General features: G+C 37.6%; 1 protein-coding gene and 1 non-coding gene across 2 annotated transcripts; both read right to left on the minus strand.

Moving 5' to 3' along the window:
• Positions 1–4,809: 4,809 nt before the first annotated feature.
• Trnae-uuc (transfer RNA glutamic acid (anticodon UUC)) lies at positions 4,810–4,881 on the minus strand. Its single transcript has one exon. It is a non-coding gene; the product is annotated as a tRNA-Glu (tRNA).
• A 14,673-nt stretch (positions 4,882–19,554) lies between these two features.
• LOC145249417 (ATP-dependent DNA helicase Pif1-like) lies at positions 19,555–20,913 on the minus strand. Its single transcript, XM_080110969.1, has one exon. The coding sequence runs from the start codon at positions 20,911–20,913 to the stop codon at positions 19,555–19,557; it is 1,359 nt and encodes a 452-aa protein (XP_079967095.1).
• Between the last annotated feature and the right edge of the window lie 1,841 nt (positions 20,914–22,754).

The following is a 22,754-nucleotide window of genomic DNA, read 5'->3' on the forward strand; positions in this document are numbered from 1 at the left end:
AGGATGGAGAACTGCTGCTACATCTGGGCAGGAGCTGCTAAAAACAGCCTATCCTGCCTTGACAGAGTACAAAATAGGCTTCGTGGCTTAGTGGGGGATCCTCTTTTCTTTTCCTCGCAGCCCCTCTTCCACAGAAGAGACGTTGCGAGCCTATCTTTGTTTTATCATTATTCCCATGGCAAGTGCTCGTCTGAACTCCAATCTCTGGTCTTCTCTCGCCAATCTTTCACGATAAACACCCGTCTAGCTGAAACTACTGTCATTAATTTTCTCCACTCTTTATCTGTGTCTAAATCTAAATGTAGATTCCATGAGCAGAGCTTCTTTCTTAGAAGTGCACGACTGTGAAACTCTCTTCCGTTTGCCTGTTTCCCACCTGACTACAACTTGGATGTCTTCAAGTCCAACATAAACAAATTCCTGACAAACCGCTCTCTTAAGTAAGACACTCTATCAAATATCCAATTACTACGATACTCTCTCATTGATTATTGTACACGCAATAACGCTTATCCCCAAGTGGCTTCCAGGCCTTGATAAGTGGTGACCTCCATGTAAAAAAACTAAAAAAAAACTTACCGTGTCAAAGAGAGAGCCGGGCGCCATTTTAAATTTTCCAATACATCGGTAAACACTTTATGTTTTTCAAGCTGAATAAATATGTTACATTAAATAAAAACACTAAAAACATATACAGTAAGATAGAAAAGTAACTTATCTTGACTTTGATAACATTTGTTTGTTATATATTTGTTTTTTTTTACAACTTTTTTGAATCTATGTGTACAGTAATACAAACACTAAATACTATATCTTATACGCTTTTTTCCCCCTTTTTTGGTTAGCAAGGTCAAACCTATCATGAAGTCCTAAAGTTTCATAAAAGACAGCTATCTTGGCTTTGGTTCATGTACTTTTGACAAATTTAAAATGTGATTTTCTCCACTGAAAATTATTAAAATAAAATATTTTTGAAGTCGAAAGAAGCTGGGTTAATTTATTTTAGAGCACGGTCCATCAAGAATTTATTTGTGTGTTAGCTTGCACTTTTGAAATTAAGGTACTTGTACAGTTTAATCAAGGCATTAAAAAAAATGAAAATATCGAAAAAAATGTTCTATTGTACGTATCCGTTTTGGACGAAAAAAATCACTTAATTTCATCCAAAAATTTTTTTTACAGCGGAAAAACATGTTTTTATGAAAGCACGTTGAAGGTAAACATATTTGAATTTTTTGAACAAGCCACGAGAAGATAACTCAATTTAAAGTGCCGACACTCCCTCCCCATCTTTAATACTAGCTTTTCTTCCTAAAAATCGAACCTTTTGCTCGGTATCATAACAAATTGTTTTTTCGCTGTTAAAAAAAAAAAAGTAAAAAAAAAAAAAAAAAAAAAAAAAAAAAAAAAAACTACTTGATGAAATTAAGTGAATCTTTTTTTTCAGAGAACTTCATTCCATAACGGATACGTATAATATAAACTTTTCATCGATATTTTCATTTTTTAATGTCTTGATTAAACTGTACAAGTACCGAAATTAAAGAAAACGTGTAATCGGTCGTAATATTAATTTATTATGACCTGTTTAAAATAAATATGCAAATTAGGCGCAAGTTCGTATCTACAAAATATACTTCATATTTCAAAATATTATGTTATAATATCGATTTATTTATGATGTACTAGGTGTAACAGAATTTTTTGGGAATTTTTGACACCTCTAACAGAAAACTGCGAATAAAATATAAAAAAAAAAACTCGTAATTTCTCTTTTTAAAGTGGGTTGTTTATTTTCTGTATGAAATATACTTCCAAAATAAACTATTAAAGTTGTTTAAAAAATAATAGAAATATTATTTTTTATTTTTTAAAAAAACAGTGTTTACAAAGTGCCGGTGCGCGTTCAACCAGCCATTTTTTTTACGTATGAAATCAATTGAATTTTACGAGTGAAATTATTTTCAATTTTTAAACTTTAAGGACCTGTAAAAATTTTTATGGTTCAATTTTTACAATATTTTCAGGGTCAATGTGAAATTTTATGCTCCTTCCCCCCCCAAAAAAAACAAAAAAAAACGAATATAATATTTTAGACAAACGTTTTTTTTTTTAAATTCACCCCCCTTTTGAAATATCTATTAAAATTTAAATAATTATTTTACTCACCAAAGTTTTATATATCAAAAATTGGAGATAAAAGATCAATAAATAAAATATTCTAATTAAAAAAAAGAAGTGTTTTTTTGAAATTTACCTGTAAAGTCCAAAGTGTAAAACCTTTTTTTTTTAAGACCACGTTGATTTTTTTTAAATGAAAGCTCATGTTATGCTTATATCGTCAGGTAAATACCGGACGCTGACGGCAATTTTTTCTATTTCATTCAATGTTTTCTTTTTTTAGATATTAAAAAAATCACTCTATAAAGTAGTAATAAGATATAATAAAAAACTCGTGTATTTCATTAAGAGAATTAAAAAAATCGGTCGACTGGAGTTTTTGTTTAACGGAAAGTGAATGTGTGCTTTTTTCACCTACGGAGGCCTCAAAATACTTATTTTGGTTAACAGCACCCAATAAAAAGAGATATTAATTATGGCGTTTATAAGTCACCGGAAGATAAACGCGAAAAAATTCAGAGATTTCTCTCCCTTTATTTGAACAGTCAATAAATTTGAGTTCGCGTTTTTTTGGAATCCTTGTTTATAAAAGTATTATATTTAAAAAGCACATGGAATATAAGTATATATATGGATAAATTCTTAACAGTGGAAGTACACATTGAATAGAACTTTTCATAGGTAAGTGATTTTTTTGGAATTTATATATATATATATATTTTATAATCGAACTAAGTAAACTTTCGTGGATTTTCTTTAAATCTTTTTGAAAGATAATCGATTAAAAAAAATTGCATAATTTGCTATTAAACTTGTTATGTTTTGGGGGATTTGGTCTTTGCTCCTTTAATTGAAAAAAAATAATAGAATTTGAATTACATTTTCAAGTAGTTATAAGCTTCGAAAGATAGTAAGTTGATTTATTTAAGTTCATATACGGCATTTTTAATGGCCGATTCTGATACACCTAATGATGTACTTTGTAGTGCACTGCACGTCAGTCAACGTTTAGACCTCCACAATCAGTCGAACAGAAACTGGGATATTTCGATGGCCCTTTTACTGCCCAGGCTTTCGTTTATCGAATGTTATCTGAGGAGGCGCCCTCACCAGGGAATATCGACAGGGCCATCCAAACTTGGTTTTGAGGGTCAAAGTGCTCCTTCTCTTGATGCACTGGCTCATTTTCCCACCTACCGACCTTGTGTCACATCTCTTCGCAGTGGGAGAGAGGTAAATACAGTATTATTGATTTAAATATCAGTAAGAGTTTATGAAACGAAAAAAAAGAATCGCCTCTAGTTATTTAGATGAGAAACTCTCAAAATATATTTAAGGCAAAAATTGTTTGAGTAACAAAAAGTTTCTCTCATTAAGAGATAAGTGATCTCTTAAAAAAAGAAAAGAGAGAGAGAGAGAGAGAGAGAGAGAGAGAGAGAGAGAGAGAGAGAGAGAGAGAGAGAGAGAGAGAGAGAGAGCATAAAACAGTTTTTTTTTGGCGGACGTACACATCGGCTCCGATGAGAGAGCGCTTATTATTTTGCGTGTGTTGCCACGTTTTTTTCGTTTCTCAAACTTTGCGCTGTTCGGATTATTTCGTTATCGTGTTTTTTTTTTATGGACATTTTTTTTTGGTCGGAGATTATAGTTATAGGTAATTATTAACAGGAAAACTGGTGCAAGTCGGCGATAAACAAAAATAAACAAAAACCTACCAGTAACGAATGTCCTCGGTGATTTTCCTCATATCGAAAAACATCGCAACAGTAACACCCTCCCGTCTCATGTTAATAATGGCTTTCTAAATAATAACGCCATTATTTCAGCACGGAAAAATTTCAATTTGGCTTGAACTTTGCGATTTATATTTTAGCCGGATTTAACAGACTATTAAAAAAAAAAAAAATAGCACTGATGAATAAGTGTAAAAAGAAAAGAAAAAAAGAAAACAATAAAAAAGAAAAAAGAAAAAAAATAGCACTGATGAAATGAATAAGTGTAAAAAGAAAAGAAAAAAAGAAAACAATAAAAAAGAAAAAAAGAAAAAAGAAAAGAAATAGCACTGATGAATAAGTGTAAAAAGAAAAGAAAAAAGAAAACAATAAAAAAGAAAAAAAGAAATAAGAAAAAAAAATAACACTGATGAATAAGTGCAAAAAGAAAAGAAAAGAAAAACAAAAAAAAAAAAACAAAAAACAAAAAAAAACAAACAAAGGCCACACACTCAAAAATTCTTTCCTTCACTGTTTTTCGATATGAGAAAAAACACTGACAACATTCCGTGAGAGGTAGGCAAGGGACACGATAAACCTTTTTATTTATTTTTGTTTATCTGGACTTGCACCAAGTTCCCTACTAATAATTACCTATAACTATAATCTCCGCCCAAAAATAAATAAATAAATAAATAAATAAACAAAAAATAAAATATCCATCCAAAAACAAAAACAAAAAAACAAACCCCAAAAAACAAAAACATAATACCAAAATAATCTGAACAGCGCAAAAAGCCCAAATAAACAAAAACAAAACGAGGCCACACACGCAAAATAATAAGCGCTCCCTCGAACATAATGCCTACAACATCGGAGCCAATGCATATTTCACTTGTGTACGTCAGCCTTTTCTTCTTCTTTTTTCTTTTTTTAAAAAAAAAAAGTAGATACTGAAACATAACAAAAAATTACGTTCCCACACCGGGAATCGAACCCGGGCCGCCTGGGTGAATGCCAGGAATCCTAACCACTAGACCATATGGGAGAACGTATAACTAGTTGCTGTTATAAACTGTATTTATAAAGAGCAGAACAGCAGCCAGCATCGAATTGCTATCAGCTGTTTTCAAAATACAGTAGAACCCTGGGATACGGCGACCCCAGGATACGGTTTTTCAAATTATAATGTGGAATACGATGTTTTTCTTGTCCCTGGTTACGGTATTTGCCTCGCCTTACGTTGTTATTTATGGTTGGTTGGTTGTTATTTAATGCCGAATCCAGTGATTTTGAAGAACAATTTTTTATAGAGTATATATATATATATATATATATATATATATATATATATATATATATGTATATATATATATATATATATATTTTTTTTTTTTACAAAGGCATCACCACATTATCAAGGCCCAGAGGCCACTTAAGGATAAGGGTTAAAGAGTGTACAGTAGAAATTGGACAATATAGTAATCATTAGTAATGAACATTTGGTAAATTTGATAACTTATATGGAACGGCTCATCAAGAACTTATTTACTTTAGACTTGAACACAACCATATTGTAGTCAGCCGGAAAGCAGGAAAACGGAAGACAATTCCACAGGCGTGCAGTTCTAAGAAAGAAGCTTTGTTCATGGAATCTACGTTTAGGTTTAGGCACAGATAAAGAGTGGGGGGAATTATTGATAGTGTTTACAGCTAGACGAGTGTTTCTTGTGAAAGTTTGGCGAGGGGGGACCATAGATTTAAGCTCAGTCGAACACTTTCCATGAAAATAACGATACATCAGAGACAAACTCGCAACATCTCTTCTGTGAGATAGAGGTTGCAAGGAGGAGAAAAGGACATCTCCTACGAGGCTACGAAGTCTATTTTGAACTCTATCAAGGCAGGACAAGTCCTTTCTAGCAGCTCCTGCCCAGATGTGGCAACAGTATTCCATCCTTGGACGTACCTGGCTTTTATATAGATAGAGAATAGCATCAGCAGTGAGATATTTACCGGATCGATAGAAAGATCCCACCATTTTCCCAGCGGCCTTGGCAACAGATTTGATGTACGTGTTCCATTTAAGATCAGGAGTAATGGTCAAGCCCAGAAGCTTGTCAAAACTTGAGGCCTCCAGAAGACGAGAGCCATTCATTTCAATTGATGCCAAATGTGGATTAGAATGTTGATGATGTAAGGAGAGAAGCTTGGTTTTAGATGCATTAAAAGTAACCAGCCACTCCTTTCCCCATTGTACTACGTGCTCAAGATCAGAGGAGAGAGAATTGGAGAGAACTTGGTCGTTTACTGTCTTAGATGTGCTACCATAAATGGTAGTGTCGTCAGCATAAATGTCTACAAATGATGTAAGGATGTGATTTGAAAGATCATTAATGTAGATCAGGAAAAGAGTTGGGCCCAGGATGGACCCCTGAGGGACACCGGCATTAATACTGTGAGCTTCTGATTTTTGCCCCTCAACTACCACTCTTATGAACCTATCAGAAAGAAATGATTTAATAATTGAGAAGACTTTTCCAGCTATACCATAGCTCGCGATCTTATGAAGTAAACCTTTATGCCATACCCTATCAAAGGCCTTAGATATGTCAAGAGCAATTGCCCTAGAAAGATTGCCACAGTCGAGAGATTTGCTAATCCTATGTGATATAACTGTAAGCACATCTGCTGTAGATCTAGCAGAACGGAAACCATATTGAGTGTCACTAAGAAGGTTATTTTTGTTGAGATGGTTGATTACTTCTGTATTTAACACAGATTCTAGCAACTTACTCATGACGCACAGGAGACTTATTGGCCTGTACTGAGAGGGGGATGAGCGATCACCTGAATTCTTAAATACAGGGCATACTGATGAGATTTTCCAGGGAGATGGGAAACTATTCTCCTTAAGACAACGTTTAAACAGTTTTGTAAGTATGGGCGCTAGTTCAGGTTGAAATTTTTTGAGTACTATAATTGGAATACCGTCAGGGCCAGTTGCTTTACTGGAATCAAGGTTTTTGATAAGCTTGGCAACATCACGTACAGATATACGTATATCACATAGCGTGTTTTCTGATACAGGAGGAAATATTGGGGGTTGGCGGCCTTTGTCGCAAAGGGTAGAATTAGCTGCAAAGTTCTTGACAAAGAGTTTAGCTTTGTCTGATGCTGACGAGATTACCTCAGGTCCATTGATAATAGTTGGGATGGAGCAGGATTCTGTTTGCTATTTGCCAAAACTGGTGGGAACCAAGCCGCTGCTCAGCTACTTTGGACTTAACAGATTGAGCATACAACTCTCTTGCGTTCCTTATTACTTTCTTACAATGGTTGCTGGCAGTCCTGAAAACGGCTTTAGTTTCCATACATCTATTACGTTTGAAGCAGTGGAAAAAGTGATTTCTGTGCGCAATGGCAGCGGCACATTCTGGAGAGAACCATGGCTGACTGTTAGGTTTTTGCTGAAACTTTTTCGAGGGTATGAAATGGTCAATACCTACAATTAACCATTCCGTCAGGTCTAATACTATAGAGGACACATCCTTTTAAAACATGGATTGCAGAGGTAGATCAGATATAAATGTACGGAAGCTATCCCAGTCAGCCTTAGTGTATGATGGAGAGGTACGTCTGGGGACTTATTACATTTCATTTTTATCTTAAGTGATACAACAGAGTGGTCGGAAGATCCAAGAGGCGACAGAACAGAAACTGAACATAGTTCAGGGCAAGTTGTGAGAAAAAGGTCTAGTAGGCTCGCATACTGGCCGTCATTGTCGGGCACACGAGTGGGTTCCTGAACAATTTGAGTGAGGTCATAGGCAATGGAGAAATCATGACAGAACCTCCCCTCATCATCGGTCTTGTTTGAGTGGGTCAACCATTCGACGTTGTGAACATTGAAGTCTCCACATACGTGAATGTTAGCTGAAGGATAAGCAGATAGGACTTGGTCAATTTTCTCAGATATGCTTTGAAAGATAGTAACTCCGCTGTTGTGGGGGCGATAGAGAGTAAATATAAATGCAGTAGTGTGAGCTAAAGCAACCCGGAAGCACATATAGGGTAAGTTAGGATCTTCCCTGGAGATGTCCCTCCCACATGGAAAGCTATCTTTAATATAGGCACATATTCCATGCCCATGGCGATCTAGGGGGTCAGATTTAGAAGTTAAGTTAGAGTATCCTGTAATTGCAAACTCTTCTAGGGAAATAGCCTGTCCAATGCCAGTTTCACTTAAAAATAAAATATATATATATATATATATATATATATATATATATATATATATATATATATATATATATATATATTTTTTTTTTTAAGCCGGTTTATATTTAACCCATAGTTGGGATCTTAACAGGTACTACCACTCCGGGTCAGAGTGGACCTGGGAGCAATGGCAATTAAAGGGTGGCTCCACAATCCCCAAAGCCTGCAAGCTGGGGCCTCACCAAAAAGAGATATTAATTATGGCGTTTATAAGTCACCGGAAGATAATAAGGTCATATGCAGGAGGACCGGTGTTATTTATAATGTTATTTGATTATATACATGTGTAGTATATACTGTACTGTATTTCGTTACTTATTTTTAATGCCGTATCTCGGGGTTCTACTGTATTTCAGGTCAATTCTCAATTTCTTTCTCTTTAGACTTTTGTCGTCTGTGGGAATCCCAATGAACTATAGCAGACATATCAAACTCAGAGTCCCAGACGGGCCATAGGAGTAAGTTTGTGGTGTCAGGAGGGCCACACTCCTATAATGATAACCGGAGTTGTTTAATATAAATTAATTCAGAGCATGGTACTTGTACAGTTTAATCAAGACGTTAAAAAATGAAAATATTGAAAAAAGGTTATATTGTATAGATCCGTTTTTGACTTTGAATAAATTTCACTTAAGTTGATCGAGTAGTTTTTTTTTTACAGCGGAAAAAACGCGTTTTCATGAGAGTGCTTGAAAGTTAGCCATCTTAGAATGTTTTGAACACGCCACGGGGAGATAACTCAATTTAAAGCGTCGACACTCCCTCCCCATCTTTAATACTAGCTTTTCGTCCTAAAAATCGAACCTTTTGCTCGATATCATAACAAATTGTTTTTTCGCTGTAAAAAAAACAAAACAAAACAAACAAACAAAAAAAAAAACTACTTGATGAAATTAAGTGAATTTTTTTTTTCGGAGAACCTCGTTCTATAACCTTTACGTATAATATAACCTTTTTTTTTTTTTTTTTCGATATTTTCATTTTTTAATGTCTTGATTAGACTATACAAGTACCCAGAGCATTTTGATTATAATGTAGAAACATTAAATAGTTTGACGATACATGTAGTTTAACAAGAGAAATTGGCACAAGAATCCCAATGAACTATAGTAATAGTCGCTTTTTTGGAATAACAACGAAAATCGCAAAATTTAATTTTCATTAAAAACCAAGGTCATCTATTTGATTGTCCTATCGCAATAAATAATATTTTACTTCATTATTACATAAAATATCTACTTTCACGATTTCACGATTCATTGATGCGCTATTGAAATCTAATAGGGAAGACTCTAGTTACCTCCCCTGCTAGGATATGAATTCGTCTGTTTATTATTTATGTACAACATGCTAATTTTTTCAAAATCTATTTTCATTAATAACTAATTTTCTACATTATTGTTTTTCGTAACTTTTGGAAACATTAATAATTTCGACATGACAGTTAAGTAGATACAATTGCTTTTAATTGAAATTCAATGTTTCGGTTTTCAATGTTCGTTCTTACTCCAAAGAAGAACCTGGTAATTTTTCAGTTTTCTAGTCAGATACTTATTTTTAGATATATAAATTTTCCACAATAATCAAGATTAATTCAAAATTGTGTCTAATTGTGCTTTGTGATGGGGGTGGGGGTGGGGGTAGGGGTAATGTTAACATTAACTTAAATAAATAAATAAATAATGTAAATTAAATAAGTTGCTTAATTGTGATATGCATTCTCTGTTTTATTACAGGCAAATGTTAATATTATTTATATTTATTTCAGTTTTTAATTTATATATTTTTTATTTGATGGTTTTATTTAATAATAGATTTACCTCATCCATGAATGTACTCATTATATGTAGCAAGTTGATTTTTAATATAGCATAAATAGATTCGACAATTCTTTTTATCCCTCCCCAACTCCTGTATCTCGTATTATTTAAAACGTCACCAAACCAATTGTAGAACAAGAGTAGCGTTCTCAACGGTTATTTAAAAAAAAAAAAAAACTTTTTAGACTGCACAAGCCTTTTCTAGTCTCACACAAAAACACGAGTTCACATCTCAAGCTATATTACTTGTCATATACATACGCACACACAAACATACGCGCACATGTACACACAAGTAGATATACTAACGTTCGCGTACATACACTCACATTCACGTGTATACACACACACACACGCTAACGTACGCACACGTACGCACACATAGACAACGTCACTTCCCTTTCGAAGGAAATCCACACATGCACAAAAGACCACCGGAAACACCTATAAAAGAAAGAGCAATAAGCGGCTTCTCCCTTTTCGGACTGAGAGGTTCGACGAACCAGCCGCCTCCCTTTCGAGAGGCGCATGCCTCACGCCACTTGCTACCATGTGGGGCAAAAAGCTAACAAACAGTACGTACACGTTATACGCTTTCTCTCTCCATGAACTGGATTGACATTCTCACTCTTTCTCTCTCTATATATACAACTTGTCCCTGAGAATACCTTCGCGTAGCTGACTGCTAACTGATGTCAACCCTCTATCCTTTGTCTTTGTCTACACGCTGGACTATCATTCTCATTTCTACTATATTACTCACTTCTCTTCCCACGCGCGAACAAACGATAGTGAGATGAACACACATTTCCTTTTCTTTCTACACCACCAGTCCCGCAACAAACCATGGTTACACCCGCGCGGACATGAACACATGTTATATCTAAAACATTCATTCTTTCAACAGTAAATAAACGACACGTTTATCTTATCCATCAATTGAGTTTTTGTTTCCTTCAATTCCATTCGTTTCATTATTTTTCTTTTGTAGCGAGTTAGGGTATTTATACTCTGGTCCGCAACAAGACGCTGAATTGAATCTAAATCGAAGGCTATTTTTAATAGTTTTGCATTGAAGACGGAAGCTTTTAACAGATAAGTTGTTTAATTGTGAAGTGTATTCTCTGTTTTATTATAGGCACATGTTAATGAATGTATTTATTTCAGTTTTTAATTTATATTTTTTATTTGATTGTTTTATAGCAAAAATAAATTCGACAATTCTATTTATTTTCAGTTAGTGAGAGGGGAATCTATCGCCACACTTCCCTTAAACATGTCAGTCGGACTTGTATTAAGTACATTACTTAATATTATCATTTTTTTTTTAAATGGACAGTGGACAATGGATTGTGGATGCGTTATCGGCAGCTTCCACTACGCTCGCTTCTCCTAATTTGTCACTAATAAGGATACTGGAGGTAAACATTTAACTGGGCTGACATCCGCCTGATAGTCAGGGACCCGGACCTGGGATTAACCACTAAGGAGGCTGTCCTATCAGCAAAGTACTGGGGCTGCTGTATTGCCATTTGGTGAATGGATTCTGGACAATGCAGTAGCTTCTGGTGGGGTTTCTCGATGCCATATTAGTGGGTAATTGTTACGGCGTTACGTTATCATGTGCTACGAAAAAAAATCTGTTTCTTTTTCTCTCTTACTTTCCCTCTCTGCCCTGCTCTAAACATGAAAAAATACTCGACTAAACCCAGATCTTCATCTTTCAACATCAGGGGTCTATGTTCCAACCTTCCAGAGTTTGGAATCCAATTACAGAAGACTAAACCAGACCTATTATTCCTAAGCCAAACTGGCATTGGGCCGACTATTTCCCTAGAAGAATTTGGAATTAAAAGATACTCTGACTTAGCATCTAAATCTGACTCCCAAGGTCGCCATGAGCATGGAATATGTGGCTACATTAAAGATGGCTTTCCATGTGCTAGAGACATCTCCAGATAAGACTCTTATTTACCCTATATGTGCTTCGGGGTAGCACTTGCTCACACTACTGCGTTTATATTTGCCCTCTATAGCCTCCACAAGAGTGGAGTTACTATCTTTAAGAGCATATCTGAGAAAATCACCACATCCTGTCTGTTCATCTTTCAAAGACTTCAATCTTCACAATGTAGAATGGTTAACCCACTCAAACAAGACAGATTATGATGAGGTGAGGTTCTGTCACGATTTCTCTATTGCTTATGACCTCACTCAGATTGTTTGTGAACCCACCTGTGTGCCCGATACTGACGGTCGATATGCAACTCTCCTAGACCTTTTCCTCACAACTTGCCCTGAACGATGTTCATCTTCCGTTCTATCTCTACTGGGATCTTTCGACCACTTCGTTGTGTCAGTTAAAATAAAAACGAAATGTAATGTCCCCAGACGTCCCTTTTCATCGTACAGTATATCGATACTCTATGGCTGACTGGGATAGATTCCGTACATTTATATCAGATCTATCTCTGCATTTCATGTTTAAAAAGGATGTTTCCTCTATAGTATACGACCTGGCGGAATGGTTAATCGTAGGTATAGACCGTTTTATACCCTAAAAAAATTCCAGCAAAAACCTAACAGCCAGCTGTGATTCTCCCCGGAATGTGCTGCTGCCATTGTGCACAGAAATCACTTTTTCCATTGCTTCCAACGTAATAAATGTACTGAGACTAAAGCCGCTTTCAGGACTGCCAGCAACCACTGTAAAAGAGTAAGGAAGAACGCGAGAGAGTTGTATGCTCACTCCGTCAAGTCTAAAGTGGCTGAGCAGTGGCTTTGTTCCCACCAGTTTTGGTAAATAGCAAACAAGATCCTGAACAGAAGAGTGCTCTGTCCCAACTATCATCATTAGACGTGAGATAATTTCGTCAGCATCAAACAAAGGCAAACTTTTTGCCAAGAACTTTGCAGCTTTTTTTCTTTTTTACACAGTGGTCACCACTTATCAAGGCTTGGAAGCCACTCAGGGATAAGGGTTATTGCAAGTACAGTACGTTAGTGTGGAGATTTAATGAAGTGTCTACTTAAGAGGGCGGTTCATCAGGAGTTTGTTTACGTTGGAATTGAAGACATCCAGGTTGTAGTCAGGTGGGAAGTAGGCAGACGGAACAGAGTTCCACAGGCGTGCAGTTCTAAGAAAGAAGCTTTGTTCATGGAATCTACGTTGTGGGGAACATTTTTGACAGTGGATTCAGCTAGACGGGTGTTTTTCGTAAAAGATTGGCGAGGGGGGGGACCAGAGATTGGAGTTCAGATGAGCACCTGCCATGGAAATAAAGATAAAACAAAGATAGGCTCGCAACGTCTCTTCTGTGGGAGAGAGGTTGCAGGGAAGAGAAAAGAGCATCCCCCACTATGCCACAAAGTCTATTTTGTACTCTGTCAAGGCAGGATAGACTATTTTTAGCAGCTCCTGCCAAGATATGGCAGCAGTATTCCATCCTTGGACGTACTTGGCTTTTATATAGATAGAGAATTGCATCAGTAGTGAGATATCTTCTGGAACGGTAGAAGGATCCCACCATCTTTCCAGCGACCTTGGCAACAGGCTTGATGTACGTGTTCCATTTCAGATCATGAGTAAAGGTCAAGCCCAAAAGCTTGTCAAAACATGGGGCTTCTCCTAGACGAGAGCCATCCATTTCAATTGATGCCAGATGGGGATCAGAGCGTTGATGATGTAAAGATAGAAGCTTGGTTTTAGATGCATTAAAAGTAACCAGCCACGTCTTCCCCCACTGAACCACTCGCTCAAGATCAGAGGAGAGAGAATCAGAGAGAACTTTGTCATTTACAGCCTTAGATGTGTTGCCATAGATGGTCGTGTCATCAGCATAGATGTCAACGAATGATTTACGTATGTGTTTAGGGAGATCATTGATGTAGATCAGGAAAAGAGTTGGGCACAGGATAGACCCTTGAGGGACTCCAGCATTAATACTGCAGGCCTCTGATTTTTGTCCATCAACCACTACTCTTATGAGCATATCAAAGAGAAATGATTTAATAATAGAGAAAACATTTCCAGTTATACCATAGCTGGAAATCTTGTGCCATACCTTGTCGAAGGCCTTTGATATGTCAAGAGCAATTGCCCGAGAAAGGAAGGCTTTGTCAAGAGATTCACTAATCCTATGAGATATAACCGTTAGCACATCTGCGGTAGATCTTGCAGAACGGAAACCATATTGCGTGTCACTAAGAAGGTTATTTCTGCTGAGGTGGTTGACTATTTTTTTATTTAATATGGATTGACAAAACCTCCCCCCATCGTCTGTCTTATTTGAATGGGTCAGCCATTCCACGTTATGGACATTGAAGTCACCACAGATGTGGATGTTAACCGAGGAATGTGCAGACAGGATGTGGTCTATTTTCTCAGATATGCTCTTAAAGATAGTAACTCCGCTGTTATGGGGCCGATAGATAAATAAATAAATGCAGTGATTTAAGCAAGTGCAACCCGGAAGCAGATATAGGGTAAATTAGGATCTTCTCTAGAGATATCCCTGCCACACGGGAAGTCATCTTTAATGTAGGCACATATTCCATGCCCGTGGCGATCTTGGAGGTCAGATTTAGCTGTTGTTAGAGTATCCGTTAATTATGAACTCATCTAGGGAAGTGGTCAGCCCTATTCCAGTTTCGCTTAGAAATAATATGTCCGGTTTCGTCTCCTGTAATTGGGTTGCAATCTCTGGAAGGTTGGAACGTAGACCCCTGATGTTGGAGAAGGAGATATGGTAGTAGGGGTTTACGTTGGAAGATGGGGTTCTAGGTTTATTCAAGTTTTTTTTTCTGGAGATATTTCATGTTGAGGTTTTGGGATTTGTGGAATAGGTCGGCATACTTCGTTAGAGCAGAACAGAGAGGGAAAGTAAGAGAGAAAAAGACAGCATTTTTTTTTTCTTCACCCTTTGTCAGAAAAATCACTCATTTGAATGAGGACTGAGGGACAAAAAAGGAGAAGCGAAAGTTACTGGAGCTGCCGATAACACATCCATTGCATTATCTATCTCCATAAAAGGCGGGGGGGGGGAATAAGTACAAGGGACTTATTAATATCTACTTAGTAAAGTCCGGTGCTCAATTATCAATTCAGGACGCTTTTTGAAGATAATCTCCCCTCTCATATTAATGTGGGGATGTTTTTGGCGTTATCTATCTTGAGTTTGAATCATCCGAGCTTCACCTAATAATTAAAATCCAATAATGATCTTTTATCAATTTGTGAAGTCGGGTTAATATTAATTTACATTTGAGTTTAGATAATTATTCAAGGTTTTAATTTGGGAGGTTCTCGTTTTCATAGGTGACTTTTTCTTTGCTAATGTCACTGTATTATATTTCGAATACAATTGAAATTAAGACTAACTATATTAGATGGTTTGATTGGCTAGCATTTTCAATATAAGCAAGCTTATAGTAATAGTATATATTAAGTATATTACTTAAATAAAGTCCTAACTTCATCTACTGTAATAGAAAAAATAATTCCCGGCATTTTTGTTTTTTATCGCTAGTTTACTTGAATGTAGCACAAGTGAGCAGTGTTTTGCCTGTTCGAATAGTAGTCACGGAGAGGGTGGTGGTGACGAATCTCATCTTAAAAGTTTTGCAAGACAGGAAAAGTATAGACAAATAAATAAATATACATAAATAAAACAAGAAAAACAAATTTAAACAAGGCAACATGAAATACATTTGTTAGGAGTTAAGATGAATTTAAAAATTAATACTTAACGTCTGTTTGACAATGGTTCGGCGTCCGTTTCTTTTTGGCCGACTGGTCTTTCTAGAGCGGAAGAAGATTTCTATTTCCGGATAACTTTACCCTATGCAACCAAGGCCCCCAACCCGCCATATTTCCTCCTGTATCAGAAAACATACTATGCGACATACAAATATCTGTACGTGATGTTGCCAAGCTAATCAAAAACCTTGATTGATTTCAGTAAAACAAATGGCCCTGATGGCATTCCAATTATAGTGCTGAAAAAACTTCAACCAGACAACTGTTTAAGCACGGTCTCAAGGAGAATTGCTTCCCAACACCTTGGAAAATCTCATCAGTATGCCCTGTATTTTAAGAATTCAGGTGATCGGTCATCTCCCTCCCAGTACAAACCAATAAATTTCCTTCTATGGCCCCACCTCGCCAAGTTACTGGAATCTGTGTTAAATAGAGAAGTAATCAATCACCTCAACAAAAAATAACTTTCTTAGTGACATGCAATATGGTTTGCATTCTGCTAGATCTACAGCAGGTGTGCTGACGGTTATATCTCATAGGATTAGCGAATCTCTCGACAGGGGCTTCCTTTCTAGGGCAATTGCCCTAGACATATCTAAGGCGTTTGATAGGATATGGCATAAAGGTCTACTTCACAAGATCTTCAGCTATGGTATAGCAGGAAATGTCTTCTCAATTATTAAATCATTTCTCTCTGATAGGTTAATAAGAGTAGTGGTTGATGGGCAGAAATCAGAAGCTCATAGTATTAATACTTGAGTCCCTCAGGGGTCCATCCTGGGCCCAACTCTCTTCCTGATATTCATCAATGATCTTCCAGATCACATCCTTAGATCATGCATAGACATTTATGCTGACGACACTACAAAAATTGGCTGGTTACTTTTAATGCATCTAAAACCAAGCTTCTATCTTTACATCATCAATGCTCTGATCCCCATCTGGCATCACTTGAGATGACTGGCTCTCATTTTGGGGAGACTCCATGTTTTGACAAGCTTCTGGGCTTGACCTTTACTCCTGATCTGAAATGGAACTTGTACATCAAATCCATTGCCCAGATCGCTGGTAAAATGGTGGAATCCTTCTATCAACACAGTAGATATCTCACTGCTGATGCAATTCTCTACTTATATAAGAGGCAGGTACATCCAAGGATGGAGTATTGTTGCCACATCTGAACAGGAGCTGCTAAAAAGATTTTATCCTGCCTTGACAGAGTTCAAAATAGACTTTTCTTTTTCCTGCAACCTCTTTCTCACAGAAGCGACGTTGCGAGCCTTTCTCAGATTCATCGTTATTTTAATGGCAGGTGCTCGTCTGAGCTCCAATCTATGGCCCCACCTCGCCAAACATTCACGAGAAACACTCATCTAGCTGAAAACCCTATCAATAATTTCCCCCACTCTTTGTCTGTGCTTAAACCTAAACGCAGATTCCATGAACAAAGCTTCTTTCTTAGAAACTATCTTTCGTTTGCTTGCCTTCCAGCTGACTATAATATGGTTGTCTTCAAGTCCAATGTAAACAAGTTCTTGATGAGCTGTTTCCCTTAAGTAATCCAAATTTACACTACTAACGATTACTATGATATTGTCCCATTGACTACTGTGTACTCTTAAAAAAAACTTTATGGAGATCCTATTTATGCGTACCCTATCAGCAGGCAAAATTAAATTGTTATCAGCAGATTTCTAAATTCTTCAACTCAATTAGTTTCTTACGAGACTTCTGTCATCTTCGTAGCTTTCATTCGCTTAGGAGTGCTGATGGGGCGATAGGGGTTATTTTTGTTTTCTTTTTAGGTAACCAAATATTCCACATGAAAAACTCAATGTGTTACAATAATTTTTTTTTTACTCACGCCCCCCCCCCCTTACAAAGCATATCGCCTCTTGGGCGTAAGGAGCTACTATTTAGGGCTGTGTCCAGGAAAGATTAACAAGATATTTATCTATGTTACATTTAAACTTCTACATATCAGTACAGCCAGGGAAGCAGGTAGCAGGAAGGGAATTTCAAAGTCTAGCTGTTCGAGGGAAGAAACTGGCAACAATACTCAATACCCGGGCGAATGGTGGCGTTCTAAAGGTACAAGATACTCTCAGGCGTGAAACAGTTTCGGTGGAAAGGAGGAGAGCATGAGGAAATATAAAATGAGAGTGAAAATACCCCCGATTCACCGTGTGTGTGACTCTGTTAGGAAAAGTTGTTGAGTAAGGATAAAATATAAAATAGAAATGAAAGACAACGAAACGAACCTCAATTATCTGAAGACACACATTAGAAATTAGACTAAATGGATTCGAAAACAATGACGGTCAAAGAAATAGGGGAAATATACTTTACTTTCTGCTATTATCATCATCATCACAAACCTGAACCTTAATTTATTTATTGAAGACTATTATCCTCATCTTTTTTCATTTGTTTCACGACGTTTCGGCCAACAATTCCCCTGACCTTCGTACGGTGTTAACCGCGATCGATAGGAACTCTGAATCTGCTAACTGCATTCACTGCAATTATAGCCTTTATTAGTCGACTAGCGGGGATACCCGGCGTTGCCCGGGTGTTTGTAGGTGTGTGTTGTGTTAAATAAAAAAGAACTCGGGGGGGGGGGGGATAGGATCGAAACCGAAGCCCTGAGGCGCAGTTTGAAAATAAAATCGGCTAGCCAGAATGAGTTAGTGAAAGATGTTTTAATTTATTTAAGAACGAAATTGACAGGTGCGCAGCCGGAAGTGGTCGAGCGTTACGACGACGACGCAGGTTTGTTTGTTATAAGCGAAGTAAAAAAAGAAAACAACGTTAACACTAAGCGGGAAAAAAACACACAAACAAACCTAATGTAAGGCAAACGAACGATGAAAACATAAAAACGAACACGTGAAAAATGGCTTAAATAAGCCTGTTTCGATATTAACATTTAAAAAATCGAAAAAAAAACCATCCCACGCCACGATTCGAACCCAAAACGTTTAAATAATGAACCAAAGCCTTAACCAACTGAGCTAAAGCGACGTACATGAAAGATTTGTTCGTTTTTTTTTACTATTTAAAGTAAATCAGGTCATGACGTCATCTGACGCATGCGTAGAATTGGTCATATTCACGAGAGGACCGTTTTTGTTGACCCCCCTGTCGAAAATTGTCGATTTCGGGGTGAAAAAGTTAACGTTTTTAGTCAATTTTTCGAGCAAGGGATGTAGCTTCAATGTGATACCGAGTTTGTGAATTTTCGTCGCGTCTGTCGAAAATTTTTAGCAGACATCCAAACATACACATTCGCTTTTATATATATAGATGTCTGCTCACACACCGGGAATCGAACCCGGGCCGCCTGTGTGAGAGCCAGGAATCCTAACATCTAGACCATATGGGAGAATGTTGGCATTCGACCGAACGGGCATCTTCTTTACTTAGGAGCATCAATTCATATGAATGTTCATTTTCCCAGTTCAAAGTTCATTATTAGCATACCATAGCCACAGAAAAGTTAACGAAAATGCCTTGCAAATGAGAGAAATATATAAACATTGTGATTCCGATAATACAAATAAAATATATGACATTCCAACACAGGGGAATCGAACCTCGGCCGCCTGGGTGAGAGCCAGGAATCCCAACCACTAGGCCATATGGGAGAATGTGGGCTTCCGATCAAATGAATTTTCTTTACTTAATTATAAATGAGCATCATTGCATAAGAATGTTTGCTTTTCCCAGTTCATTATTAGCATACGGCAGCCACAGAAAAGTTAAGGAAAATGCCTTGCAAATGAGAGAAATATATAAAACACTAGCAAAAATACCCGCGAAAATATATTTTTATATATTTTTGCTAGTATTCTATGAATTTTTATTGAAGAGCCTCGTGATAGACTACATTTCTGCTCTTTTTATTTGGGGCCAAAACATAAAGTTGTTCAGAAGTTCCTGTCCGTCTGGTCGAGACATAGAATATGCCGTGACTAAAGTATTTTGATGTCAGGTCTACACCAATGGTTTCAAATGTTTGACCTTGACTTTTATTGATGCCCATTGCGAAACAGATTTTCACAGGAAACTGGAGCCTCCTAAATTTAAAAGGAAGTTCCGAGTCAGATGGAACTAAGGGAATCCTTGGCAGCAGGACTGTTTCACCTTTGTAGGGACCACAAGAAATTGGAGCCTCAATCACATTGGTGTGCAATCTATTGACAACACATCTGGTTCCGTTACTGGTTTTTGGCGGTTCCAAAGATCGAAGAATCATGATCGGGGATCCAATTTTAACATTTAAAGTATGAGGCGGCATCCCACTCAGTTCTAAGAAGTTTAAAAACTCAACAGGGTAGTGAACTGCTTCATCTTCATTGGTAGCCGAATCCACTGACTTGTATTCCTTTGATTCTCCTGGAAATTCATCCATTAACCACTTATTCAAGCGGTTTACATTGATATTTAATGGGGAAACTCTAGCCCTCTCAACAAGCCAGTCGGGAGATTTTCCGTTGTTTTGCAAGTCCGGGTACACTCTGTCTTTCAATTCCTTCAGATCACTCATACATTTGCCAAGCTCGGGTGGGATCTTTATTGTATCAGGTAGGGAAGTAATTGGAAACTGACCATTACCTATCTGAAGAAGCAATTGTGAGAAGTCTGCTGAGGCTGAGTTTCCAGAGATATGGGCTCTCATATTTGTAGTCGGTTTCTTCACTATAATGTGTCTCCAGAGATAAGACTTCTTCAAACTTGAATTGAAAATGTTTGCTCTTGTGCCATCCTCTACAACTGGCAGTATTTGACGGAAATCCCCGCAAAATAAGGTTGGAATACCACCCATGGGCTTCTTGTTTCCCCTTATGTCTTGCAATGTGTTATCAATTGCTTCATAAGCACTCTTGTGGGTCATTGGGGCTTCGTCCACAATGATTGCAGATGCGTCTCGGATGACCTTTGCCAAGACGAAAGTGCCAGTAATTTTACAAACTGGCTGGTCTATTCGATGCGTATCTAATGGTACTTTAAAAGTGCTATGAAGAGTGCGGCCACCTTGAAATAGAGTGGTAGCAATGCCACTGGATGCTGTTACAAGAACGATCTTTGCCATGGATCTAATTTTTGAAAGGATCAAATTGACAAGAAATGTCTTTCTTGTGCCCCCTGGAGCATTAAGGAACACCATACTCTGACAGCTGCTGTTTTCATTCACTTGACCTTCTTCCAACATTGACATGAAACTATTGTAGACTTCTCTTTGATCTTCTGTCAATTGTCCTTGTAAATTTTCTGCTTGTTGGGAAAGTTCTGCATTGTTATAAACTTGCCTTTGGTATTCTAGCGCAAGTATTGAATCTCCTCTTTGTCTCGGCGCAGGTAATCCGTAGCTTGCCAGTGGTTGACTGCCCTAAGAAGAACATTTTCCTCGATTAGAGAAAGGGTTTTATTGTAGATTTCATCATTGAAATCTACTTCAGGGTTGCTTACTTCTCGCCTGTGTCTGTGGAGAATGTCTTCCGAGATTGCATTACGAAAATTCATCCAAAGTTCAATGGGATTGCTTGGCTCACACGCCGTTAAAATTATTGCAAAGAGGCTTCGCAAATTTGATGGGGACTGGATGACACTTGCCTCTTCCAGTGCTTGGTGCAAGTGTTGGTCGTTTTCAAGAAAGCCTCGGGCAAGGCACGCTGCCCTATAAGTTTCAAAAACTTCTCCATTATATTCCCACAAATCATGAAATGAAGTTGGCGCAGCAACCTCATTGAGCAACAGGTGTAAGAAGTAACACTCCCCTACTCTTGGACTAATCGTGTACATTCTGCCAATGCATGGGGCCTTCCATACATCATGATTTCCTTCAATTTGTTCCCCCCGTTTTCTCCTGTACCATATTTTTGTTGATTTGTTCCAAGTATAAAACTCGGGGACATCCACATATTTAAGACCCCTTGCAAAGTTGTCTTCATGGCAGAGCTCGAAGAATGCTGTCAAAGTTGTTGCAGGTGGTGGACCTTGCGCTCGTTCAAGAGCAGTATTAGCCGAGAACATGATGCGTTGGCCATTTTCCAAATGTACAGCAAGTTGCACAATTGGAGGGATCGCAGCCTTTGTTTACGTATTTAAGTACGTATTTAATAGTTTGGATTGAGCTGCAAATTTCAACATTAATGTGAGCGTTGAATTGCTGAAGGAGGACTGTTTGTAGGGAACAATCCACTGGTTAGTTATTACCTGATTAACAAACCGACCATTTATCTTCATCCTTATTGTACCAGTGTGGCCTCCATCTTCTGGTTTTCGTCGCCTCTATTTGGGGTACGAGTCACTACCCTGCTCTGTACAATCAATGAATTCTTTTGGGTAATTCTTAGTGCATTTGTTATCGACCATACATGGGCAACTTGGATTCAAGGGTCCACAAGGTCCGTGAACCATATGTGCCATCACTTTTGTTTGAAGGTCAGGGTCTTCCTCTTTACCGGGGATTTCTGCAGATATGCACAGATCCATTTGTTCCGGTTTAACTTTGTCCTCTGGGGCTTGCCAGGTGAGTATATGCGCATGCGATAACCCTCTCTTTTGGTATTCAACGCTGCACAGGAAGGCCCTCAACCTGCAAATGCTCCTTTTTTAATAAATTCCATTAACTTTTTAAGTTTTTGTCTAAATACCCTGACAACGATATCTGGACGATCGTGGGGATCCTTGTCCTTGATGGAGATGTTCAGTAATTTACGTCCACTTTGGATTGGTCGTGAAAGTGATGAAAAGGTCTGCTTGGCCCATTCGCCGAACATAAGCCATGGCATCACTTTGACGCTCAAACATATATCGAGGGCCTCCTGTATACGTTGCTGGAAGAATAACCCTTTGCCCAATCTGGTCTGGATTCCAATCAGCTCTAAGAATTGAATCCCTTAAGTTTCCATAACTGCTAGCTCTCAAGGTCTGTTGCCCTCGACGCAGGAACTGTAAACGTTCTGTTTCAATCTTGAAGTACACATCCACCAGCCATTGTTGAAACAGTCTTCGGTACAGGAGAAAATATTTTTCAAGCCGAATCATTAAATGGTA

The sequence above is a fragment of the Euprymna scolopes genome, chromosome 28 (assembly GCF_053919585.1).
Source record: "Euprymna scolopes isolate OS-2025 chromosome 28, ASM5391958v1, whole genome shotgun sequence".
Taxonomy (NCBI): domain Eukaryota; kingdom Metazoa; phylum Mollusca; class Cephalopoda; order Sepiida; family Sepiolidae; genus Euprymna; species Euprymna scolopes.